Source organism: Macrotis lagotis, chromosome 6 (genome assembly GCF_037893015.1).
Source record: "Macrotis lagotis isolate mMagLag1 chromosome 6, bilby.v1.9.chrom.fasta, whole genome shotgun sequence".
Classification (NCBI taxonomy): Eukaryota; Metazoa; Chordata; class Mammalia; order Peramelemorphia; family Peramelidae; genus Macrotis; species Macrotis lagotis.
In genome coordinates, this window is record NC_133663.1 from 125,480,267 (window position 1) to 125,507,965 (window position 27,699).

The window sequence follows — 27,699 nt, forward strand, 5'->3', positions numbered from 1 at the left end:
AGAGAGATTGGTGACTTAGCACATCTCCCCCCCCACACCCCCAACCCAAATCCAGTTCATCTGCTTGTCATGGCATCACCTCCCTGATGTCATGATCTTCTTCGGGAACGAAGGAGTAACATCGCTCATTCTATAAAGCTCAGCTCAGATGTAAACCCTTCTTTGATACTTCTGAACACCTCAGTCAGTAATGATCTCTCTTGAACTTATAATGGAATATAATTGGTACCACTCTTCTAGTATTCTTTTGCATTATGGCTATTTGTATACATGTTACATCTACCCTTTAGAATGTCAGTTCCATAACGGCAGGAACCATGTCTTATTCTTTATTTTTCCTTTGGCACTTAACATATTTCTCTGAATATAGTAGGTGCTTAATCAACATTTGTTCGGATCGGAGTTGAAAGCATGAAAGAGTCATATTTGATAGTATCATCTTTACAAGTTTTATTTGTAGTACAGTGATCAAAAGAATATTTTTGTTAGTGACCAGTGGGCAGTTCATTCAATAAGTCTTTATTGAGTGCCTGCTACATGCATGGCATTGCTGCCGCTTTGGTCACAGTGCTTGGCAATTGGCTCAAAATTCTGCCCATTGTGATGTGGGTGATGTGGCAACTCTAAATGTTCTGAAAGTGAGTCCCTCATACTCTGCTGCTGGGTATAGCTGTAGCAGTTGAGGTTTTTTTTTAGATTAGTCTTTTTTTACCCAGCCTGTTCAGAGTCAGAATTGAAATACAGTTTAAGGAGCACTGTACTAGGCCTATAAAATGGCGTAAGCCTTCCATTATGTGTGTGTTTTGCCAGCCCATCGTGTGATAGGAGGGTGGAAAAATTGATTCCTGTGTTCAAGAGAAGGGTCAACTGGAAGAAAAGGTAAAAAAAAGTTACTGTTTTTACACTGGGAGAATCCTAAAATTTGGCTTGAAAAGTTAGAGTTTGGGCTCCAAAATGCAATGACATTGCTATCAAGTGGTGCTTTATGAAAAAACAGAAAGAGAAATACAAACTTAAATATAAAATTAATCTTACTATCTTTTACCCAGAACAAGAAGGGGGAAAGATTAGGATATCAAGGGCTTAATATTATTGAGGAAATGGAAGTTATGATTAAGCCTCATAAATGATGTTGTGTGTTCTTTGAAACTACAGATGTTCCTACAAACAAAGGTAAGGAGAAGATGAATCAAACAATCCTGAAACATCAGGTCTATAAAGCTTCCCTGCATTGTACCAATCTTTTCTCTGGAGGTCTCCAAACAGGGTTTTATTGTTGTTTAAGTTCCAACTATTAAAATTCAGAACATTATTAACTGGAATGTAGGTGTTTTTGGTTTTGCACTTTTAATGATTGATTCCTTTGTGAATAAAAAATATAAACAAATACAAGCTGATAAAAAGTCAAAGAGCTGTGAAGATCAAATGAGATAAAGCTTGTAAAATCCTTTGCAAACCCTCAAGCAATATGTAAATAAGAATTATTACTAATATTTCTATACAGTGGGTCAGCATGGAAGAGTAGAAAGAAAGTTGGCCTAGAAAGCAGGAAGCTCTGGGTGTGAATTCTGCCTCTGACACACTGGCTGTTTGACCCTGCTCAAGTGGCTTAACTTCTCAAGTGTTCTAAGCACCTCTCTAAGACTATAAATTGCACAGAAGATACTTGCCTGTTTTGCCAAAGGGAGTTTCCTCTACTTAATGAAATCAGAGATCCTGTCCTCTTCTCAGTGTATATGTAAAATATCACCTTAGAGAAGCACTGCCTTTGTCTCTGAATGTATTATCGACTCAGATCCTAACACACCACGGGCAATCAATAAATATTAAACAATAACCTTTGGCAAGATAGTCTTCATTTTCCTTTGGAAAAGAATTTTTTTTTTTATTAAAGATATTATGGAGAAGAATATTTTTACTGTTTTTACTCCTCTTTTTCAATCTGCCTCTAAAAGCCCCAGTAATCACAGTTTATTTGAAATAGGCACCTCATTATAATTTTGCAAAAATAAGGGACAATTTAGTCATTTTTTTTTCTAAAAGTCAGTGGAAAATTGTACTAACAGGCTATATAAGTTTACCAAGAAGAGTCTAAGGCTCTTAATTTTCCAGCCACCCTTGATATTTTTACCAGGCATCTGAATATAGATTTTCTTTTTCCTTGTCCTGATATGAAGGTCTCACTGGGGCAGGGCAGCCTTCACATTTCTCTCATCTCATCATTCAGGAGCTATTTATCCACGCTTTTTCCACTCCCTCTCCCTCCTCCCCCCCCCATACTCCCCCCACCCCCACCATAAATGCCTGTACAGCCCCCACACATTCAGGAACATTTATTCCCGTAAAGATAGTCACACTTAGGGTTTATTCTAAGACTAGATCTGTGGTGCCCAGTGACTAAGGGCTTCAGCATGCACATTACTTCTACTATTTACCTCCTATCTCAATTTCTTAACTCCTTTTTCGCCTTCAATCCTCCTTATGGCAGTTCAGCAACATACTACTGCCAGGCCACACTAACTTCTAAAACTTGACATTTGTTTTTTGTTTTCTCCTATCTACCCTAATGGTACAGAACTACTAAGCAGGAAGGAATGCGAAGAACTAGAAAAGTTCAAAGCAATTGAGGATCTGTCCATTCACACTTCCTGGCTCCATGCCAATGGAGAACCTGGAGCAGTTGAAAATATTTATCAAGTTTTAACCCTTTTTAGCAAACTTTAGGGAAAAAATTTTCACTGGCTTAATGTTGGAGTCAACAGCAACAAAAATGCTTGAGAGCAATGTTCTTTATGTGTTCAGATCTGCATGGCGAATGTTTTTTGTAAAGGATTACTTTCCAATTTCCCTACTATTGTACAGGGCTAAGTTAGTTATTTTCTGTGAGACTGCCAGATCTGGGCATTTCAGAGAAACCATTACTTAAAGTAGCACTATGAAACCTCATGCCAGAAACTTAATTTGAATAAATGGCTCTGCATTTAAGCTAGAAAAGAATTTCTTCAGCTTTTATACTATAAATGTGTTGAAAGTACAACATCCATAAGTTGTGATCATATCTATATTCATTAAGATGGAAATTTGAGAAATTATAGTGACTATAAGTTTTTGAAAAAAATTTTAGCAGTAATTTTCTTTTAATTTAAAAATTTGATTAAAATATACATGAGGGAAAAGTTTGGTGAATGGTGTTTTCTAGCATTGTAAATAATCTCAAAGATGGTGATAGTTTGGACCGAAATAGCTCACTGTAACTCAAGCTAAAAGAAGCAAGTAAAAGGGCTTTAAAAATAGATTTAACTGTTTAAATTAAACTAAAATTATTATTATTTATTAGTTGCACTGAAGGTAAAAAAGTGAAAAATCAGCAAAGTACATTTTAAAAAGTTCTGAACACATCCAGTAATGAAATACTAAACCTTTATTGATAGTCAGAAAAAGTTAGAAAATGTCATCAAGCATCAAATGAAAAAATCTCTCACCAATTTTATGTAAAGAGGGTATTGTAAAATGTCAAAATCAATTGGATAAGTAATTTACCAATTATCTGAAGAAATAATTTGCATGCTGTAGCAAAACTGGGTAACTAATGAAATGGAATATAAAGCGTGGGACCGTCCACTTAAAATGTTTTGATACTTAATATCATAAATTACAGTTTCTAAATATGAATGTAATCATCCACCATTCTCTTTAAGCAATTATTACAGGCATGGTAATGAATTAAGTAGTATGTGAGAGACAAATGATCTATTTATGGGGCATGTTTCATTTTTTCTTATAGATTTTTTTAAATTTAAATCATGAAATTTGAAGATGCTTAGTTGTCTAGGACCTAGTATGTGAGAAAAAAGTAGTCTGCTTATGGGGTATGTTTCATTTTTCCTTATAGATTATTTTTTTTAATTTAAATCATGAGATTTGAAGATGCTTAGTTGTCTAGGACCTAGTATGTGAGAGAACAATAATCTGCTTATGGGGTATGTTTCATTTTTTCTTATAGATTTTTTAAATTTAAATCATGAGATTTGAAGATGCTTAGTTGTCTAGGACCTAGTACGTGAGAGAACAATAATCTTATGGGATAGGTTTCATTTTTTCTGATTGTTTTTTCATTTAAATCATGAGATTTGAAGATGCTTAGTTGTCTAGGACCTAGTATGAGAGAAAAATAACCTACTTAGGAGGTATGGTTAGTTGTCTAGGGCCACTCGTTGCATTATAAGCGTGTTGGAAACATTCCCTACCCCTACCCCTGTTTGAGTGTGAAATGAGGAATATGGAACTGTAGAATGTAAACTATAAGTGATAAATAGTATTCATAACATGGGCATCTGGACAGTAGATTAGAAACTTGAGTTTATTGTGCGGGTTTTTACAACATCATCCAAGAACACTAAGGATCAAGTGGAGAGGGCTTTCTTTGGCTTTTTACTGGCAAAATTTCATCTTCCACAGCCCCAAACAAAGACTGAGCGACAGCCGATGCTTTGGCTGGTTGACCCCCTCGGCTTCAGCGCCACTGGGCACGTCTATGGCTTATGAACACACCTTGTTTATCCTTTTTTTAATGCGAGGCACCCCGGGGTATTTATCTAAATGGCCAAACAAGCGTCCAATAATTATTTTCTAAACATTTTGCCCTCTACGTATTCCCGAATTTGTAACTTTGTGGGAACCCCAAAAAAATTTTTTTTTCATTTTCAGTCAATTTTTATTTTTATTTCATTTTCGGACAAGTTTTTTTTTTTTTTTTCTAAATGCACCGTACGGTTCTGGCCATCTCAAGATTCAGTAAAAGAACATGTTAAGCAATGCCAAGTGTGTGCCACGGGCAGGGAAACGTTCTTTGGCCCCTGGAAGTTGTGAAGGGGGGCGAGGGCATCCCTGCGCCGGGAAGCGGCGGCCGCGCGGGGGTCTCCTCGCTCTGGGCGCCGCGGGGCGCGGGGCCCCGCAGCCTCGGTCCTCGCACCACTCCCGGGACGTGCAAAACTCTTTCCCCCTCTGCTCCCGGGAGAGAACAGTCCGGAGAAATCTGCCCCCGGCGCCTCCACCCAGCGCCGGCTCCCCTCCCCCTCCGCGCTCTCCCCGGGCTCCACAATCTGTCAGGGAACTTGTGTACAAACTGCGCCGCCGGCCTGCGCGCGGCTCCGCTCGTGGCCCGAGAGGGGTGCGGTCCCGCGGCGGGGGGGCGGGGCCGTCTTTTTTTTTCCCCTGACTGTGTCCGGACTCCGGCCTCTCATAGGCCGGCCGCCCACGCAGGCCCGGCCCAGGCGCCTTCGGATAAGCCGGCGGCCCCGCCGCTCAGGAGCCTGAGCCCCGCCCCCCCGGAGTAGGGTGAAATAGAGGCGGGCCTCATGTGTCAGTAGACGGCCGGGGCCAGGTACGGGCGTTCGCAGCGCGGAGCCCAGTCCCGGGGAGTGCCGAGCGGGTGGGGCGGCCGGCCCGAAGACGGGGCGCGGGGCTCGCGCGTGCCGCCCGGGAAGACGTGGGGCTGCTTGGGCTTTTTTTTTAAACCGCCGCCCGGAGCCGCCCTCCGCCTCCTCTCCCGACTCGCCGGCCCGAGCGGAGGCGGGCAGCGCGCCCCATCCACAGCCCCGGAGCTGCCCGGCCAGCCGGCCAGCCAGCGAGCCATGGCGACCAGGGTGCTGACCATGAGCGCCCGCCTGGGGCCCGGGCCGGGGCCGCAGCCGCCGCCGCCGCCGCCGCCGCCCCAGGACGAGCCCGTGTTCGCCCAGCTCAAGCCCGTGCTGGGCGCCGGCGGCGCGGCCCGGGAAGCGGCGCTCTTCCCGGCGGAGGAGCTGAAGCACCCGCCGCACCCGGGCCACCCGCCGCCGCCCGGGAGCGCCAGGCTGCCCGCCGAGGAGCTGGTCCAGGTAGGCGCCGGCGCCCCGCCCGCCCCGCCCTCGGGTGTGTCCCGCCGCCCCTCCGGGCGCGGGGGCGCCTTTCGCCTCGCGGCTGCGACGCTGACCCCCCGAAAAGCCCCGAAGCGCCCCCCCCCCCCCGGGAAGCCTACCTGCGGGGGGCGGCGCGGCTCGCTCCACCTGCCCCACGCGCGCGGGGGCGGGTCCGAGGGCCGTTTCCGCGGCGGCTCTGCCCCGCCCGCCCACGCGCGCGGGCCAGAAAGAGACTTCCCGGGACTCCGGGGCCCGGCCCGGCCCGGCCCGGCCCGGGAGCGGAGAAAGTTGGACGCGCCGGCGCCCCACGGGTCTCGAGTTCCAAATGGGCCCCCGGGGCGCCCGGCTCGGAAGAGAAACCCCCGAGGGGGCCCCGGGCGGGAGCGGGACCGGGCTGCGGGGCCGGGCTGCGGGGCCGGGCTGCGGGGCCGGGCTGCGGGCCGGGCTGCGGGGCCGGGCTGCAACACCCAGACCTGGGGGGAGACAGGCGGAGAGTGCGCCTCTGTAGCTCCCCCGTCGCTTTCTCTGTTTCTCTCGTCTCGTCTCTCTCTGTGCCCCCTTGGCAGCCTGGCGTGGCCGGGCTTTTTACAGCCTCCGGGGGAATGTGGCGTTTGGCCCCCGAAGGGGACGTGATAGATGTTTTGCCGATGAGTGTGCCGGTGGCAGCCAGGCTCTGCCCACCCAGGATCCTTAGCACCACGCTACCAAAGGGAATGGTTTTCCCCTAGGTAATTAGAGATCTGCCGAGGACAGGCAGACCAAGAGGAACATTTCATTATCCTATTAACCACTTACGGGTTCTGTCGGCAAAAAATGAAAAATTTTCAGAGGTCACTTTTTTGAGGGGGAACACTTTTTTTAAAAAGTTTTCATTAACCTAATTAAAGACAAATCTCTGGGTATCCAAGGGATATAGTTTGTTTTCAGCATTTGATTTTTTTTTTTTACAATTAAGGAGTAATAGCCTTTGAAGACAGTAATTTCTTGAGGTTAGACATTCAGTATTATCACAATGCAGTACTTTAATTGTAATAAACTAAGAGGACAAAAATCATGTGCTTTTTTATGGGCAATGTTTTATTGCATCAGAAAGAATGATATTTTTACTCTTGCTTCCTTTTTTCTTTCGTCTCCCTTTCCTTTAGCTTTTTTTTTGTCTGGGGTTAAAAAAAAGTTTTTTTATTGGGTGGTGGTGTAATTTTCAGACTCTGAACTAATCATGAAAGACAGAATGGCCAGAGTGAATGTCTTGCTATATTTATAGCTCACTGGGAGATTTACACTAAATGCGCTTTACTGGAATAGTCAGGGGTCTGTGTTGAATTTTGTACCCTTATATCCTCCCAAGTTAATAACATGTTTTATCTCCCCTCCATAAATGATGAAAAATAGTTGGGTAATGTATGCGTTTGAATTTTTTTTTTTAGACGAGATGTGAAATGGAGAAGTATCTGACACCTCAGCTTCCGCCAGTTACTATCATCCCAGAGCATAAGAAATACAGGAGAGACAGTGCCTCCGTGGTAGACCAGTTCTTCACGGACAGTGAAGGGTTACCTTACAGCATCAACATGAACGTCTTCCTCCCTGACATCACCCACCTGAGAACTGGTTTGTACAAAAATCAGAGACCGTGTGTGACCCACATCAAGACAGAACCTGTGACCATTTTCAGCCATCAGAGTGAAACTACTGCCCCTGCCCCAGCCCCCACCCAGGCCCTCCCTGAATTCACCAGTATATTCAGCTCGCACCAGACTGCATCTCCAGATGTGAACAACATTTTCATCAAGCAAGAACTTCCAACACCAGATCTTCACCTTTCTGTCACTCCCCAGCAGGGCCAGTTGTACCAGCTTTTGAGTTCACCGGATTTAGATATGCCCAGTTCTACAAACCAGACAGCAGTAATGGACACACTCAATGTCTCCATGCCAGCGGCCATGGCAGGCCTTAACACACTCACCTCAGCTGTTCCACAGACTGCAATGAAGCAATTCCAGGGCATGCCCCCCTGCACATACACAATGCAAAATCAGTTTCTTCCACAACAGGCCACTTACTTCCCTCCTTCGCCACCAAGTTCAGAGCCTGGAAGTCCAGACAGACAAGCAGAGATGTTGCAAAATTTAACACCCCCTCCTTCTTATGCTGCTACCATTGCTTCTAAACTAGCAATTCACAATCCAAATTTACCAGCCACCCTGCCAATTAATTCACAGAACATCCAAACAGTCAGATACAATAGAAGGAGTAACCCAGATCTAGAGAAGAGACGAATCCACTACTGTGATTATCCTGGTAAGTCATCTTAGCTAGTTAGAGCACCAGTCATCATAGTTAGCATTTTTGTTGCTCTTTGAATCTTCAATTTTAAGATTAAAGCTTCTTAGGAAAATACTACTTGTCAGTAACAAGATCAGACTCCCTATTTTTATTCTTTCATCAGATTTGGGACCCAAAGACAGACTGCTAATAATAGGTATTGGCATGAAAACTTGATGTTTGGGGAAAGGAAGATGTTAATAAACTCTTCTTCCTTTTAAAAAAAACCACAAAAAAGTAACTTTAGTTCTACCTTTAAAGGATTTATGGAAAAGTTGAGGCAATTTCTTAAATTTCAGTTTGTTTTTAATCTAATCTTTGAACTGTTAACAAAGCCATAAGTGTATAATGTATACATACACTACTCATTTATATACATTAAAGTCTGCAAGGAAATTTTCTTTTTCTGTCATCGTGAATGAGGTACACATGGTTTGCACTCCAGACCTAGATTGAATAGAGTGTGCCTCTCCTGAGTTCTACATTGGAAGATGACAACATATTTTTAAATTATAAAGTATTTTGAAGCTAGGCTTGAATTTCACTTCTTGTTATTTGATTCTCCTTAACTCATATTTTTAAATCAGACTGTAGAGGGATATTTAATGGGTAGAAGCGAAGGAAAGTGAGACCCGCCTTATCCTCATTTTTTCCCCTTGACCTGCAAAGAAGTTTATTTTTAATAGTTTCAAATGAGTTCCAATTGTGTTGTTTTGTTAACTACATATGTGATCCCAAATATGAATTGACTACTACACTGTAGGTTTGGACAAGTTGCTGACATAGTTTCTGCCTTTAATGCAGGGTGTAATTTATTTACTGTGGTACATGATATGGCATGACAAGTGCTGAATGGAGAAACAAATGTAGACATATGGAAAATTACTGTAATCTTGGGTAATATAAGTTGACTTTTAGAGGGCATGTCACAATTTTTAAAAAACTTAAGGATATGTCACTGAAGTGTCTCTTAGAATAATATACACAGCATTTTCTAATTGTAACTGGGCTCCTAGGTTTTTTTTTTTTTATGTATAGGAACAAGCTTCTTAATGTTTTTGGCTAATACTTCAGAGGGGGGAAAAAGTGAAACTTTTAAATATCTATTAGTCTAACATGGGGTTTTATTTTGATTTTAAACTATTGAATCATCAGATCTAAAGATTTCAAAAGGTTCTACAAAATGACAAGCTATTTCTCTTCTTTCTTATTTTAGGCTGCACAAAAGTTTATACAAAGTCTTCCCATTTAAAAGCTCACCTGAGGACTCATACTGGTATGTAATTTTCTAGTTAATTCTGGGAGTTGTGTAAATATCCTAAGTGGTATTCATCCTTTTAAAAGCCCAGACCTGTTTGATCTCTTCTTTCTCCTGTCAACTTTATTTTTTTTTTTAATGGCCTTCCTTTTCAGCATAGGCTTGGCTCAATCAAGCCCCCAGTTAAGTTAAAACATCTAGGACAGTATGGTTCTAGAATGGTTGAGAGTCTTATTAGAAAAGATGGTTCTGTGGATTTTGGCTCTCAATTTTTCAAAAACTGTAAACAATGATTTTTACTAATGGACTTAAAAGCCTCAGTGGCACCTGTTATTTCAGGTTTAAGCTCAGTTTTTTAAAAAGCAACAAAAACTTTTCCCCCTTTGAGGAATAATTTGTCTTGGGACCCGTCACCATAATTATGAAACTTTTTTTTTTCTATTTAGCAGTTTATATGTAATTGCTGTGTTATTATTTTTAGATTTCACCTTGTTCAAATTCAGTCCAGCTAAAAATATCCCTTTTTATGTGCATTTTCACTAGGCAGGTGTGGCCCAGAAAGGTGAGGTTAAAGTAAGTGGTCAGGAATTAGCTAGTTTACAAGTCCAGAACTTTATTTTTATTTCTCTTTAGATATGTGAAGGAGACTGTAGAATATTTTATTTAAAGAAAATCTGAGACTTGACCACATCAGAAAACTAGAATTTCTGTATTTGGAAACTTTAAAAATAAAAGTATTTTTTGTTGTATATTACATTTATATAATAAGTCTTACATCTATTTCCATAGGCAGTAGCTTTTTTTATTCTTAAAATTACGACATTGCTAATTGCATTGTAGTAGTACGATAATTTTAGTCAGATGCTAAAATATATTTAATAGTAAAGTATTATTGGAAGCATACATTATAGCCAATAACGTTTCTAATCGAGTAATAAAAGTATATTTAAAAAACTCTGGATTTAAAAGCACCTTCCATTTAGGAAAAATAAGGGAATAGGAGCAAAGATAAGTCTGAATGTGCTATTACCTGCAGTTCAAAAAAAAAAGTTTGTTAATATAAGCAATGACCTAGCAAAATGTATTATTCTGTCATTGCTATGGAAACAAAGAGTATTCAACAGTTTGAATGGTTTGTTGGATTAGTGTAAAGACTTGAATTCTCCCCAGGCTAGATGTTACTATGGAAATTGGGTTTTGATAAATGAAGTAGTTATCTCTAACTGTTACATTAAAAAAGTAAAAGCATTTGAACAAAGGTTAGTGTTGAACAGACTTATTAGGAATAGATTTGCAGCCATTTTGTACCTGTAGTATAGGAACCATGACTTGACATACTTTGTTTCTAATAGATGAGATCTTTTTATTCAGGAGTCCTTGGCCTTTTGATAATTGAATTTTGAAAATGAAATGAAAAGATATCTTCATTATCACTTAAAATAGCAGGTTGTTTTGACTGATGCTTACTTTTAAAACCTAAGGACCTACTATGTGCAAAGCTCATGGCAAGATAGAATTTCTGCTTCTCTATGAATTAGATTTAGGCATTTGATGTTGAACCAAATAATAGACATGGTTAAAAAAACTCAAGGAAGAATACCTACATACTGCATTTTTTATATATGGGCTTTATTTTTTTTAAAGTATTTTAAGTCTTTTTTTTTTGCCCTTTTGAAAGACTTAGGTGTGAAATAAAATTTGAAGTCTTTTTAGTAAAGAGGTTACAGTTCAATTGCCTATTGCTATGTAATTGTCTTATACTGCTGAGTTGGAGCCAGATATATCTAAATAACCTTTCAACCCTGGCAGATTTTTAGAACTCTTAAACTTTTAGTGCTGATCTCAAGAGTTCAGGAACTTGACCTGTTAGCATACTGACAGCAAACAACTCTTAATTCTGGCTTTTTCTTTGTGGGCTTTAATTGTAAAAACAGCAAAATTATTGTTTAAAAAAGTCATTCCAGGTTTGGTGAACTTTTTTTTCATTTATTCACTAAAGTTTTTCCCTTCGACATTTAACAAGTGAGTGAGGCCATGTAATCCAGTTTAATAAAGTTTTGTTTGATAGTCTTTCAAATGCCTTGGGGAGGGTTTTAGCAGACTTGTTCATCTGGCTAAACCCGTTCTTCAGAAGTCATAGAGCACTGAAGTTGTTTTCCCCTTATTCTGAGTTCTTAGACAATGCCTTTTAAATTTGCCTGGGCTATCTCTTTGCATACCCCCACCCCCACCAGTTGTACCTTAAGTATGTCAAGATGCACCTTGTTTTTTTTCTCTTAAGGTTTGGAGAAGTTGATAATTTTCAAAATATTTTCATTTAATGAATTTGGTTTCGTTTTCTTTTGGTAAAAATTTTTAGTATGTTAGGATGTTTTACTGGGAAATGTTTTAAAAATCAATAACATTTCTCTGACTTCTTAGATGTAACAGCATTCTTCACATTGTGGGAGGTAATGGGAATATTATAGGCCTCATTTTTATAAATGTAGAAATCAAGATTTAGAGAGATTATTAAACCTTTGGTTTTCTTTGATGCTGTGTATGCTAGTCTGCTCAGAAGGGGTTCATGGTCTTCACCAGATTTCACAAAGGTTAAGAAATCCAGACCTGCAGGTTTCAATATGTAGTAAAGTGTAAGCACTCGTAATATTTATTATTCCTTCTAATAACATATCTACATAACCCCCCCCATTTATCTTTATGTCACACCTTTTGATTTTTCCTGTTTATCTTCCTTTTTGATCTTATATCCACCTACCATAAACTGCAGGGGGGAAAAAAACCTTACTTGAAGTTTACATTATCAGAAAATCATTGTTGTTGGCTGGATGCTTAAGTATATTTATTTTATCTACCTAAAGTTTTTGATTTTAAGGAGATTTTAAAAATTACATTTAAAGTGAGTAAAGGAATCAAGGCTGAACATCATGCAGAAAAGAATAGTTTTCAGTTGTATATCTTTACCATATTTTCTAATCACGTGGAGAACACTACATTAATAAAAAATGGTAGCTTATTTTAGAAATTTATTGCAATGTCATATCTTGTATGTAGAGAAGAAAAATGTCTGTTTGGTAGCCACTCCCTTATCTGAAGGTCATTTTTTCCTCTTAACTTCAATGATCTAGAACATGACCTAGAACCAAAAAACAAGCTATAAGACCTTGAAAGCAATCAAAGGATAACACCAAAGTTCATGTGCTAAAAGACTTAACCTATTTTTTTCAGAATTTAATTTACATTTATTTCAGATGAAAAAAACTCAAAAAGCATAAAGGCATTTAATATAGAAATATATATATATATATATATATATAATACTTTTAAAGTACATCCCCCCAATATATTGCTGTATTTTGATACATTTGTTGAACCAAAGTTTATTAATAACTGGATCACATTTATTTAACACTTTAGAGTCTTATAAAAATTTTCTTTTGCCAACAAGTGCAAATATTATCCCCATTTTATAAACTATAAGGAGATTGAGATATATAGTTGTTTAATACATAGTTGACTTTTATTGTGTATGTGTGTGTATAATATATACCTATGCGCATATATATGTGTGTGTGTGTGTGTGTGTGTTTTAAATATGCCCATATAAATATGTATGGTGGATGGATTTACTTTTAGAGAAAACATTCAATCTGAAATTATTTAAAAGATCTTATGTCACCAAATGGATTTAGTCCCTGGAAAGTTTCTCAAAGTTATGAAGAAATGGTTTCTGAGGTTTCTCCTTAATATTTTGGTAATTGCATTTATTTCAAATGTTTGTATATTTCTCCTTAGGGATTATTGCCCATTTAGAATTTTGCATTGGCATCCTTTTTGAATGATGGCATATGGAAATGCTTTGGAAATTATATTCCATTCTGTTAGTGTTTTTAAGTGCTTAGTATGTGCCAGGCTCTGCTAAAAAGCATAAACAGTTTTATCAATTAGGATGTCTTATTTTTTTGGTGCAACATGTAACAGTTTTAGCATAAATTTTGTGAGACAGATGAAAGGTCTAGAAAACTGCAGGTGAATTTCATTTTATTATGGAAATTATCGAGGTACGTTGCATAGACATGAAACAGTGACTAGGTAGGTTATTCTAAGTGTGCACCTCTAATGCGGCGTATTGCCCAGATCACTTAACCTTGGTGTCCCAGGCCACCTTCAAAGGTTGAATTGTGGAAGAAGACACTGATGCCACAGTTACTTTCTAGAAATTGTCATTGAAATCACATTCAGACACTGCCCCCTTTCCCCAAAAAGGAGTTTGTATAAAATAAGGACGAAGATTCTTAAAGATGACCTTGAAAATGCAGTCCCTTGTAGAAGGGAGTTGATAAGATGTAAGGATAGCATGTTGACTAAATTTTGAATGATTATATCATTTAAAAAACTTTCCAAAGAGCTTTTGGATTGGGAAGAATGAGTCATTTGGTAACTACGTTTTATGTATATATTTTATTAATCTGACTGTCTAAGAGGCTAGTGTTGGAGTAAGGAAGACACAGAAGTGCCTTGTATGTAAATGCTTTATAATGATGGAAAACATGGAAGCTTTGGGACTGTGGGCAAGAGGTAACTAAAGAATTCCTTCCTTATCCATCTAATTCTTGGATACCTGGTGTCCATCATTTGGAAGGAGATTACACACCTGATTGTGATATATTGCAATCACAGGTGGTTAGAACCAGTCAGATCTTTGACCAAGAGCTTTTACTCCAAGTGCATTCTGAAAATTTTTGACTTACCTTGTGTTATATTTTATGCTTTAGTTAAATTCATGATTTTTTCAGGTGTTTTTAAATTTCCATTATTCACTGATAAGACCAAACTTCCTTTATAGGACAAGAATTAAAAAAAAAACCCATGGGAAATTGGTTAAAGATAACCTTGTTTTGATTAACTAGTTTAGAGCTATAATGAATTTTATTCAGAAAAAAGATTTTTCTGGGAGTTTTCTATATGACCCATATCACCATTAGTGAAAAATTAGTAGTATTTATTTAGCCTTTCTTGTTAGCATCATTTCTGTTCTTCATCTTGTATTATTTATTTTTTAGAATTTCTAATGAGCTATTTAAGAATAAATTAAAACTTTTACATTTTGGCCAGGGTGGCTGGTTGAAGGTTTGACTATGCAATAAAACTAACTCAAACTTGCAAGGGTGGAAAGAAACTTGGTAAAGTAATGGAGCCATTTATGTAGCATATCTTGCCTCACAAAGTGCTTTTCCTACTTATGAGGTGGGCAGTGAAAGTATTTTGACTCTTAAGATCTTCCATAAAAGTTCAGTGTGATGTACTTTAAAAGTCCAAATACACAGTAATATCTTACATCATTATATTTCTTATTAATGATGCAGCTATATTCTAACATCATTCATTATTAGAAACCTGTCACCAGAAATAGAAAAACTATAGGAGACAATGATTCATTATAGAATATGGGTTTCCTGCTTAATTATATCTTGTAAAGATAGATCAGGCCTGTTATAAGGAGCATTTCTGCATCTCAATACATTTAGGTCCCTAGAACCTGGGACTCCATACTCTTGGGTACCTGGATTTTTGAGACTTGGGAATCCAAATTTTTATGTAATTATGTGATGTAATTATGTCTTAGGCTTGAACCTCAAATACTTTTCATTTATCAAGATTGGTTATATTCTGTTATTGAATCCAATATATCATCACACTTTCCACACAGGCTGTGTATAGTAAAACAAAATCTTTAGAATGAGTAAAGGGCATAGCATAATGCAGTGTCTCTAGAACCGGGTGTGTTTGAATTATGCCTCTTGTCTCTTATCTATTTGACTTTATTAGATGCAAGTCACAACCTTTCTATGTTTCAGTTTGATTCATAAGATATAGAGTAAATGACCTCTAAGTTTGTAGCTTTTAGTCTGTTAACCTGTGATTTTTATATATTTTTCAGTGAGAGTGAAAATAAAGATAATTCCTTCTCTCCCCTCTCTTCAAACCTATCCAAACCTTAAGGTGAATAAACCCTTAGGCATGTGAGGAGTAATTGGCCTCTGAAGTTTTTCCAAATCTAAGATTAATTTATTTTACAGTTCATTTTAACAGCTTCAGCATTTTGGGCAATAAAATACCCCCCCCCCAAAATAAATAAAGTAAGTTCATAACAAAAAAACATGAGAACTATATTTCACTTTAGAATAGCAGGAAGTTCTGAGTGTTGATCAGTTTTTGAATTGTTTAACTGTTTCTTACCAATAAAAGGAAAATTAAAAATTGGGTCAGTTAGGCAAAATATGTACATGGATACATAGAATATTAAGACCTGGGAAGGAAGGGATCATTTTTCATTTGACTCCTCTTTCCCCATATGTCTTGGTATGGTGTTTATACCTATTAGACACAGTAAGCATGATTTGCTTTATTTTTTTTTTAAATGGTACATGTGTACTGCAGACTTGGAAAGTTGTAATTTCATTGGTGTGGTTATCTGCTCATTGACTCAGCTCTGTAATCCTTCTGTATTTTAATAAAAGGCTTTCGTGAGGAGTGATGGCCAGTATTTTTGAGGAGGAGGCTTCCTTAATAAACTTAGGTGATGAGTTTCCAGATTAGATGGTGGGCAACTTAATTTTGTAGGATCTGGTTAGAACTTGAGATCTACTTGTATTTGTATAGCCTTCAAGGACACAGATAAAATTTTTGCCTTTGTAGTCACTGAGAGAAAGAAATAGATGGGCTGTCATAACTATTTTTCAAATGTGCAGAAAAGTGTTTTTTACTGTAGCTTATCGAGCCTCCAAAAGATGTACAAATAGACTATTGGCAGAATGAAGCTTTGGAAAGAGAATATATGACATTGGTTTTTTTTCTTTCACCTTTTATACTACTTTTTAGAAAAAAAGGTAGCTTTTTGTATATACAATACTTTTCAGAATTGCCTAAGTCAATCTTTTAAGTTGAGTCTTCCCAATCTTAAGACGAGCCTCCTTGCTGCCAGTTTCCACTTATGGTTCCAGAGAGTCTAGGTATTTAAAACCCCAATGCTACCTCCATTAAGCCACTCCTCTTGAGCTAAATTTCAGAAGTGACTATAATCAATGCATAGTTTGGAACAATACTTATGTGTTTTTAAAATCAAGGCAGCAGCTGTTCTCTGTCTTGCTAATGGAATATTTAAATGTGATATTAAGGCAAAGTTACAGACATGTATTCTTAATGTTCATCTCCTAATTTGCTTTCTTCTCTTTACTTTTTTATTACTACAGTCAAAACTTCACTCTATGAAGGCTATTTTAGATTCATAGCTAACTTGTTAATATTTTTCTTCAGTGATTAGGATTACTAATTTTTCATACTTAAAAATAGAATTATGTAATACATAAATTTAAGAAAGTGGGAACTTGTTTTCCAAGTTGTGAAAACTTGTCATTTTTCTTAGCTGTTGCAAAGCTTTATATTAACTGCAAGAACTTAAAAAAATACATTTTATGTTGAAAGAGCCTAACAAAATATTTTAAATTTGGTGGCATTGGAAGAGGGTTTATGCAAAAATCCAATTAAACTTACGAAACCTCGATCCTGTTGAAATATAACTTAAAAGGAAGGCAGTTCAGTTTCCCAGAAGTACCGTGTATAGTATTTCTGGCTGTGGAAGAAAGGACTGGAGTGTGCTGTTTGGCCAGAAGTTGGTACAAGCTTCCTCCATGGTGTTTTACTTGAGCTGTGTTGACACTTTAACAAATCCCATGGAAGCTTCCCTGAAGTGGAGGAGGAGCTGGGTTTTGCTTTTACAGTAAAATATCCACATGATATAATGATCAGGCTCTAATAATTAAAATTTAGGAAACCAGGAATATTCTTGGTTGAATTAATCTATAGGCATATAGTGTTGGAATAGAACCAAGATTTCAGAAACTTAATGCCTACTGTATTTCACACAATCAGTAAAGTAAACTTTTTTGAGACTATCGACAAATTCTTGCTGCTTCATTGCCAACAAAAATATCGGACAAAAGGGTCTACTGTCTCTTGTTATTAAGGTAAATTCTGACAACTCAAGTCTTCTTGCTCATTAAATTCAGCAAAGGACTCGAATGATTTCTTTTAAAATAAGGTAATTTTAGGCAATTTTTTCTCACCACAGAAACCACAGGTAAATTCCTCTTTCCAATAAATAGCAAAAAAGTACATATCTAGTATGCTTGGCTCCAGAATTTGTATATTTTCATGAGGAATTAAAAAAATATTTTTCCTGTAAAAAAGATAGCCCATTTTGATATACTTCTAAGTATTTTTCAGCAAGAGCAATATCTGTATCTCTAAGTCACAAATCAAGTGTCTTTAATTATGTACCGAGTAAAGGACTGGCAGTAGATAGAGGACTAGGTCTGGTTCAGGAACTCTTGAGTTCAGATCAAACTTGGACAGTGCTAGTTGTATGATTCTGAATAAACAAATCACTACTTGGCCTTCATTTCCTTCACTGTAAAATGGGTGTCATAATTTGGGAGATAAAATATGCCAAAAAAAAAAGCTTTTAACAGCTTTCAGCACAGTACTTATGGTACAGTACCTAGTAGGTCCTTTATAAAAAATGCTTATTCTCCATTATTATTATTATGATGCTACTTTTATTCAATTTGCTTTAAAAGTGAGCAATCATTGATATTGAAGTAAATAATTGAAACATCAGAAATGTACTTGGGGAATGAGTACTTTAGCTTGAGATTCATTTTGAAGTGAATATGAAGGGATTAACTAAAAAGAACTTGATTATGTGCAGTTTTGGAATTTTATATTCTTTACCTCATTAAAATACACATCTAAAATTTAAAGATATATTATTTGAAGGGGAGGGAATTATTTGAAGGGGAGGGAGAGTTCAGTGTTGATGGCATAATTTAAAAAAACCACATCTTTAATACTAAAATAATTTCACTCTTTTTGGCCATCAGTGTGCACAAGAAGAAGAAGAGGAGGGCATTATACCAAAAGACTTTAACCACTAAGAAGTGTAAAGAAGCAGCTTAGGTGTTCCAGAAAATAAGAGGAACACATAGTTTTTTCTTTTTAATACCTCATTCATTTTAGTCAGTCTAATTTGTCTTTCACTTGCCTACCTAATAACTATTGTATGTAAGCCAAGCATAGTTATTAATGTAACAAAATCTACAAATTGGAGATAACTTTGATTAGTGAGAAAAGTCTTTAAAATTTAGAATCCATTCCTAAACTTTTAATACAGTTGGAAAACATTTATTAGGTTTTCCCCTTTTCTATGTCTTCCCATTTCCCCCCCAGCTCCAATATTTAAAATCTTAACTGACGAAAATATAGTGATTTTTGTGTATAGGTAAATAGATGTAAATTCTACCACATTCTGGATCTAAGTAGGAAAGAGGTTATTATGTCCCTTATGCTCTAAAATTAAGATCTTTTTGACCATCTTTTTTCAGCTTTTATATAGTATTAAAAAAGATTACTGCCATCTCCATAGATATTAAAGAGCTTTCTCTTTCCACTCCCTTGCCCCTCACATCTTCTGAATCTTTTAAGAGCTAGAGTTTTCAAATGTTTGTGTAAAATTTTTATTTAGATCTTTGAGTCTTTGGAAAGATTTAACAAGGGGAGTGTAATTAAAAAATCATGTTATGATTATTTGAGAACACCCAATTGCAGTATCAATACTGGTCTTGATGCTTGCTAGCTTTGTACATACAGCTAAAGTCACCTGTAGGAAAGGAAAGATGAGTACCAGTTTAATGACATTACAATATACATCCCTTTTCTTTGAATCTTTGCCTTTTCGCCAAAGTATTAATAATTGGAAGTAAAAAAAATACCATCAAGAAGTGGTGAGTCATAAATGGTTGCTGTAACTCCTTTTCTTGTCTTAGGTAATACCTATTTTTTTTTTTTGAATGTGCCATCTAACCTACTAATTCCTTAATTTGTTGCAGGTGAAAAGCCATACAAGTGCACATGGGAAGGATGTGACTGGAGATTTGCTCGCTCTGATGAACTAACACGTCACTACAGGAAACACACGGGAGCCAAACCTTTTCAATGTGCTGTGTGTAACCGGAGCTTCTCTCGCTCTGATCACCTTGCTCTGCACATGAAGAGACACCAGAATTGAGATGAACTGTTTTCTTGAGGCTTGTCAGAGTCTATGCAATTCATTATTGATGTTATGCAGTTAGATTTGGCAAATTTTTAACTATGAACTTACCATAAAGAAATTGAAAACTGGAAGTGTATATTTTGTATATTTGAGAGATAACAGGGAATATGTTATATTAATACCAAAGTGTTCATTCATTTTAAGAACTTGATACTGCTTGCTGTAATATATGGCTTTATTTGGCAGGTTTCATCTCATAATAAGTAGTCACATCTCAACACCCTGAGTTATGTAGGTTTGGGTTTTCTGTTTTGTTTTAAAGGGAAGAAGGGAGGGGAGGGATTATGTTGGAGGGGGACGGTGAACATTCGCCTTGTTTTTTACATTAGCATTATCATTTATTGTGACCCTCTTTAGAACACAAATGAGTTGGCAGTCATGGAATGGAATTATGAATTACAAAGTGTCAAGATTTTACTTGTCATTGAATTAGTTTTAAATGTTATGAAATTCTTTGAAGAAGCAATGTATGTGGAAATTCACAAACAGCCATTGAACAAATGTGGGGTGGTTTTTTTTTTTGTTTGTTTAAGGATGTGTTGCATATATTTGCTATAGAAATTTTTGTAAATGTGCAGATCAGTTCTAGGATTATTACAGGTTTTTAGGATTCTTGTAGAAAAATCAAAAGTACTGATTTGAAAATAACAATAGTATATTCACATGGAATTTGTTTTAAGTTACTTTTCCAAACAATAACAACATGACTTTATTGTTAAAAACAAATTCTGGGGGAAAAAACCCACTCTGATAATCATTCAGATATTAAAAGCAAAATTTATGCACTGATTGAAATAGGGTTGCTTAAAGGGGCAAAGCATTTTACATAAATTGTAAATGTCACTGGCTTAATGAGGATAGTTACAATATATAAAATGTTAAACCTCTTACAATAAGCTAAACACTATCACTAAAGAAGGATTTATGATGCAGTTTTTGTATACTGAAATGTTAGCTTGTGCAGTACTGTTGGTTCCACGCCAATTTTATTTTATGTGGATGTTGCATGTACTTTATAGTAATGTACAGTAAGATAAGACACAGTAATTTTACTTAAATTACAGTGCAGTCTTAAGTAATCCATTGTGAATATTGACGCAGTGTCTGCCTTTAAATATTGACTGACATGTTGAAAATTTAAGGATGCAACTGCTACATTTATGCAATATAGAATAGTAATGTAATGCTGTTAACCAAAGGGCAGAATAAATAAGCAAAACGCCAAAAAGGGTCTCAAGTGAAAAATGAAAATTTAATTTTGTTTTAAAATATGTTTGTCTTTATTTATTTTGTGAAACTATAGTAACTTTTTTTTAGAAGACAATTTTACATACATTTGATAAATTATAGTTTTGTTTGTTAGAACAAAGTTGCTCTTAAAAGAAATGTAAATAGTTGACACATGGTGTAAATAATTTTGTAAGAGGCTTAATATGTTTATACATGGAAACGTACATACAAAACATAAATTGGTTGCTGTTTTGCTTCTTTTCCCCCCTTATTTTTGTATTGTGGTATTTCCTATGCAAATGGAGCAAACAGCTGTATAGTTGTAGAATTTTTTTTTTGAGAGAATGAAATGTTTATATATTATGACAATTTTTTTTTTGAAAAATAAAAAGTGCCTAAAATATTTATGGTGTTCCTTTATGTTAAATCATTTTGGCTTTTGAGAGGTTAACTTGATGTAGTAGACTGTCTGAAAGATCAAGTCACCCTACTAGTACTCTAGTTCTCAGATGTAATTCCTCATATTATGGGAATTATGAATTGAAGTCCCTTTTAATCTTAAAGTCAAAATTATAAATTTATAGTATATTATGTTGACAAATATATGTGACAATTAACAAATTCCATTCCTAGAGTTCATTTAGAAGTTACCCCCTTACTGGGGCAATTAAATAGTCCACAAGAATGTTTAAAGATAGCATTTTATAATAGCCAAAACCTTCATTTAAGATAACCAAGATTGAATTTAACATGTAATTATCCTTAAGAATGGAAGCATAAGGGGAAGCATAATTATTAGTTAATTTGTTTTTTCCTTCCTGTGACTATTCTAGGCCATCCTTAAATATTGTTTGCCTCGTGTGGAGCATGAAAAAAGAAGCAATGAAGGACTTTTGATGGAGTATGAGACTTGAAGCAGAGTTCAAGTACCGTCTCCGATACTAGTTGAATGACCCTCTGGGAGGAGGGTCATCCACCTTGCAGTGGAGCACACACCTCCCCCTACTTGCTCTTAAGAAACCGTTGCATTTTAATCTTTACCACAGAGATAAGAAAATAGAGAGGACTTAGATGCCCTTGATGAATTCAAGTCACCTGACCCAGATGAATTGTACCCCAGGGACCTGAAAAAACTGGCAGATAAGATTGTTGAGTCACTATCAGTGATATTTGAAAGATCATAGAAAACAAGAAAGTTAATCCAAGATTGGAGAAGGGTAAAATGTCCCAGTTTTCAAAAGGAGAAAAGAGAAGACAATAGAATGAGTCTTAACTAGATCTATGAGAAAAAAATTCTTAACAAAGTGGTAAATAATTGCTAACCACATGATTTGATTAGGAGCAGGTCTTGTCAAAATGTGGAGATTTTAGCAGAATACTAGATAAGTCTCTTGGAGAAGGAGAAATAGATGAACTAAATGAATTTGGATAACTGGTTGTATCCAAATGATACTCTTCATTTTCTTTTTTTTTTCCTTTTGAAACTTTTATTCAAGGCAATGAGGTTAAGTGAATTGCCCAAGATCACATAGCTAAACAATTGACTTGAGGCCCGATTTTGAACTTAGGTCCTCCTGACTCCAGGGCCAGTATTCTATCCACTGGGCCACCTAGCTGCTGTCCCCTGTCCTTCATTTTTTTAGGTTTTATATATGTATATATATAATTTTTTTTTTGCAAGGCAAATGGAATTAAGTGGCTTGCCCAAGGCCACACAGCTAGGTAATTATCAAGTGTCTGTGGTTGGATTTGAACTCAGGTACTCCTGATTCCAGGGCCAGTGCTTTATTCACTGTGCCACCTAGCCGCCCCTATTTTCTTTTTTTTAAAAAAAATACTAGTTTTCTAGTTATACAGTAGTAGTTTTTACCTATCATTTTTGTAAGGTTTTTTAATTTTACAATTTCTGCCCCACCCCCACAGAATGCAGTCTGATAATCTACACTGTTTCCATGCTATACATTGAAATTGAATGTGTTGAGAGAAATGATAGAGGAGAAAATAAAATATTAGAGCAAAATTATGGTGTACACATGAGCCCTTTTTTAAAAATGGAAAGTAATAGGTTTTGGCCTTTGTTTAAACCCCACAGTTCTTTCTCTGGATACAGGTGGTATTCTCTATCACAGGAGCTTGAAAATTGGCCCTTATTGCATTGATGGAATGAGCAAGTTCATTATAGTTGATCATCACCCCCATGTTGCTGTTAGGGTATACAATGTTCTGGCCATCTCAACTTCAGTTCATGCAAGTCTTTCCAGGCTTTTCTGAAATCCCCAACCCTCTTGGTTTCTAATAGAACAATAGTATTCCATAACATATTTGCCACAATTTGTTCAGCCTTTCCCCAGCTCCCGTCCTTCATATTTGAAGAAGACCATGATATCAGGGAGATGATGCCATGACAAGCACATGAATTGGATTTGAGTGAGGGGGTGCTATGCTGATTTCCTGCCTCACTTTCTCCTCTAGAGCCGGCTAGGTCTAATGGCCAGATATGAATGGAGATGGCCCTGGAGGTTGCATCCACATAGTGGTTAATGGTCACCAGTGGCATATTTCAGGGTCTATGCTTTTGTTTTTCCATAGCTGTCTTAGGCAACAATGACCTTAAATATGCAAATGACAAGACATTGACTTAATAGGAACCAAAAGCATTTTGACAGCCTGAATATTGAACTGGATTTAATAAAATGAAATTCAATACTGCAAACTGTATGGCAATATGTAACAGTCAAAAAAGTTTAGGTAATTTTGGACTGCACTAAGAAATAAAACTTCCATTAATAGAGTGGTATTGGTCCCACTGCCTTCTGGCTTCATCATTTCTTGGCCAGAGTATTGGGGGTAAGTGTGTAGAGGAAGGGAACCAGAATGGTGAAGACCCTTGATAGCATTTGCATCATGAGAATTGGATTTACCAAGGGGCCATGAACATTATCTTCAGGCTTTTGAAGAATTGTTATATGAAAGAGGGAGTAATCGTGTTCTATTTGGCCCCAGGGGACAGAACCAGGATTATTTCTAGGAAAAGAAAAGATTAAGGCTTGATGCCAGGGTAACAAACCACCCAAAAGGGTCATGGGCTGCTTCAAGAGGCAATGAGTAACCCCGCTTTGGGAGTCTTCAAGCATAAGCTAGCATCTTAGTGGAGATTCCTTTCATCTGTGGGTTCCAATGGCTTACTTAGATGACTGCTGAGATCTTTTCCAACTCAGGTTCTCTGCTGTTCCTGACACCATAAAATCATATATATATGAATCATTTGATAAGAACCAAAAACAGATTAGAAAACTCTTGAATTTGAAGAAAGGTTGTGAATACAAGACCAAAGAGATGCCACTTGATTATGTACATGGTAGAGGTCTGAATGTATTGGAACCATGATGCTTTTGGTCATTCATTTATAACGAGTTTATGAAAATCCTTTTTTTTTTAACGTTAGCCCTCTAAGGTGGGTATTTTAAATGTATTCATACTTCCCTGTTTTATAAATAGGGAAATGAGTGATTGTCCAAAGTCACAAAACTAATGCTGTTAGGCAAGTTTTGAACTCAGTCTCCAGATCCCAAAGCCTACTGTTTTTTTTCCTGCCATAGCCACTTTGTGGCATGCTGCCCCTCCCCCCAAGCAAAACAAAACAAAACTGGAGTGGTAGTCTTTTTATGCAATATGGAATAGTAATGTAATGCTGTTAACCAAAGGGCAGAATAAGCAAAATGCCAAAAAAGGAACTAGGGTAGCAGCATTGAGAAAGGGAAGGGTTAAGAATAGTTGTATCTAAATAACTGATGCTTACAAAACTTGAATTATGTAACAAGTTTTTTCCATCACTTTTATATATATATATACTATTCCTTGGCAGAAGTCATGCTACTTTCTTCATTTTCTCAATTAATCCTTTTGGATCAATTCAACTCCTGACTCTTCCCTTACCCATGAATTGAGATTTGACATTAAAGGTCCTTAAACTTTTTGAAACACTATTCTAAAATACAGACCTCTTTGTATTCACTATGGTATCCATTCTATTAAAAAGGAATTATCTTGTCTGTGAAATTTGTCACTCATTCCTATATTCTTAACAGAAATGGTAGCTTCTATTGTTGATGTAAGGGAGAACCTTATGTTGCATCCTTCACAGGTCTTTGAGCTAGAGCTTTGTGAGCTCCCCGTTGCAGAGGGGATTCTTATTTTTTTCACATCCAGGTTATAATTAGATGCCCTCCAAAACCACAGAATCTCTTAAATTGAAGGGAACCATGGAAATCTTGCCAGTCTAGGTGTTATCAATCTTGTGTAATGTATCCCTTTGGCAGTTTGGTCAAAGCTTATGGATCCCTTCTCAATTTTTTTAAAATTCATATTGAATTTATTGTGGAATATGGTAGAAGATGTTGGTCAAGGTTTAATTTCTGAAGACTTTTCATAATACCTTTAAGGTATTAAAAATGCATAAGATTGCAAAAGAAAATCAAGATATAATTTTTTTCCTATCTAGGTTCATGAACTCCCTAAATTTATCTGTAGACCTCTTAGGCCTCTGTGTACTCCAGGTTAAGTACTCCTGGGTTAATCCGATGTTCATCACTCTTTGGTAGTTAGGTTATTTGAATGACAAAGTCCTCCTTAGTCTAGGGTTACTTTATCATGTCATGTACTTCACACCTACAACATAACACTTCTCTCCTTACATGATATTCCTGGGTCCATTCATGGTTTTTCTCCCTGCAGCTGAAAAGTCCTTTTTCTTCTTCCTATTCAAGTCCTATCCATTCTTCAAGACAGAGTTCAAGTTCTCTCTTTTTGAAGACTTCTATTATATCAATCCAATGACATTTCTAGTGTGTCAATTGTAAAATTTATTAATTCTCATTGTTTGGAGAATATATGAGTATTGTACTTTATTATCTCCAAAAAATTCAGAGGACAAAGACTTTATGTTGTTCATGTATCCTCTGTTGACCTAATGAATGCTCATTTCAGCAAACAGTTGAAATAAATCAAATACTCTGTTAGGTGTTGGAAGTTATTCAATTGCGAATAGAACTGGTTCTTTCCCTTAAAAGACTTTGAAATCTCTTTTGAACATCGAGTAGACCCTCAGCACTTACATGTTCATTGATTCTGAATTAAGGTAAAAAGAAAATTCAGTTTACTGAATGATACAGTCCCAAATTTAAGTCTGCTTCAATAACATTAATCTTATCACTATAAAATCTTCACCTGTATAACACAATGATGACTATGATAATAAAATTTTGCCAAATTATCTAAAATATCCCAAGTAATTAAAAGGTTTTAATATTATTTTTAAAAATTTATCATACATTCTTATATAATGTGATAACTGAACAAATCCTGACTAAATCTTGAAGCAGTCAATCCAGTTTTTAACAGGAGTGATAGGTCCTGAAAGTTATTTTAGAGGAGTCATGTGTTCAAACACAACTATAGACATTTTAAAATATTAATTTCTGTTTGCTATGTGAAATGACTTAGAAGAAAGAGCACTAGATTTCAAATGGGTTTGGATATGAATCCCAAACTAATCTTCGTGGGCCTCAGCTTCCTTATCTATAAAATGAGGGGGTTGGACTAGATCTCTAGATATCATCCAACTCTGAAGTTATGTGGCCTGAATGTAGATTTGTGTTTAAACATGATCTGGCCTACCTTATTTGGAAACAGGCCAAGAATGCTAACTAAGGGAAAAAATTCAAATTCTGAGACTATTTTTAATGTGTCCCCTTCCTCTGATTGTTTTTATAATTGTATTGTAAAATTGTATCATTGTTTTTCTGATTATATCACAGACAACAATGAAGTGAATTAGATTAAATTTAACAAGCATTTGTAATTCCAAGTAAGTAAATGTGACTTCTTTGGAATCTGACTAGTTAGTGGGTGCTTATCTAATCATCCTGGATAGTAAGTAACCTCTTATTTGCAGGAAAGACCAGCAAGATCACCTTTGGGATAGTAAAAAAAAAAAATCACATTTGGGTCATTACATAATAAAAACTGCTAAGTAGGGAGGGCCTAATTCAGCAGTCACCAAATGTTCTCAAAAGTTTATCAAGCTGCTTTTTTGTCATCTTCCTCTTCTGTGAGATTAATATTAAACTTCAAAAAATTCAAACCATGATTCAGTACTGAGGTTGCTAAACATTTCTTGTTCAATAAGGGAAGCTTAAAAATTACAATGGAATTTTTTAAATGATAAAAATAAGTGATTGAGAATATTAGTTATCTGGGTTTTGGATCTTTGTATCCCTAGTACTTAGAACAATGATTAGCACATAAGTGCTAATCAATACCTATTGATTGTTACTATCCCTGTGATTCTACCTTTATTGCACTGAGCAAATCAGTTGATGGAAACAAAGATTTGAACTGTATGGCTTCTATGGGTCTTTTCTGACTCTTAATCAGTGGCTTTAGTTACCAGACTGAATCAGGGAATCTATAACCTAAAAACTATATTGCCAGTTATTTCAGACTCTTTGTGACACCATCTGGTGATAATGAAGTGGTTTGCTATTTTTTTTCTCCAACTCATTTTATAGATGAGGAAACTGAGGCAAACAGGATAAAATGATTTGCCCAAGGACACAAAACTAATAAAGTCTGAAAAAAAGATTTGGACTCAGATTTTTTTTGAAAGATTTTAATTAGTTTGAGTTTTACAATTTTTTTCCCCATTCTTGCTTCCCTCCCCCCACCCCCAAAAAAGACATTCTGTTAGTCTTTACATTGTTTCCATGGTATACATTGATCTCCATTGAATGTGATGAGAGAGATATCATATCCTTAAG

The 27,699-nt window shown here is 36.8% G+C and overlaps 1 protein-coding gene across 3 annotated transcripts; it reads left to right on the forward strand.

Annotated features, from left to right (window-relative positions):
- Positions 1-648: 648 nt before the first annotated feature.
- On the forward strand, positions 649-21,286 carry KLF5 (KLF transcription factor 5). 3 transcript variants are annotated; one of them, XM_074191807.1, is made up of 4 exons: positions 649-879; positions 7,325-8,198; positions 9,439-9,498; positions 19,428-21,286. In XM_074191807.1, exons 2-4 carry the CDS (start codon positions 7,337-7,339, stop codon positions 19,604-19,606), a joined length of 1,101 nt encoding a protein of 366 aa, XP_074047908.1. In that variant the 5' UTR covers positions 649-879; positions 7,325-7,336; the 3' UTR covers positions 19,607-21,286. The 3 variants fall into 3 exon arrangements, with proteins under 3 accessions (XP_074047908.1, XP_074047907.1, XP_074047909.1); XM_074191806.1 differs by lacking the exon at positions 649-879 and adding an exon at positions 5,305-5,876; XM_074191808.1 differs by lacking the exon at positions 649-879 and adding an exon at positions 6,338-6,625.
- Positions 21,287-27,699: the final 6,413 nt, after the last annotated feature.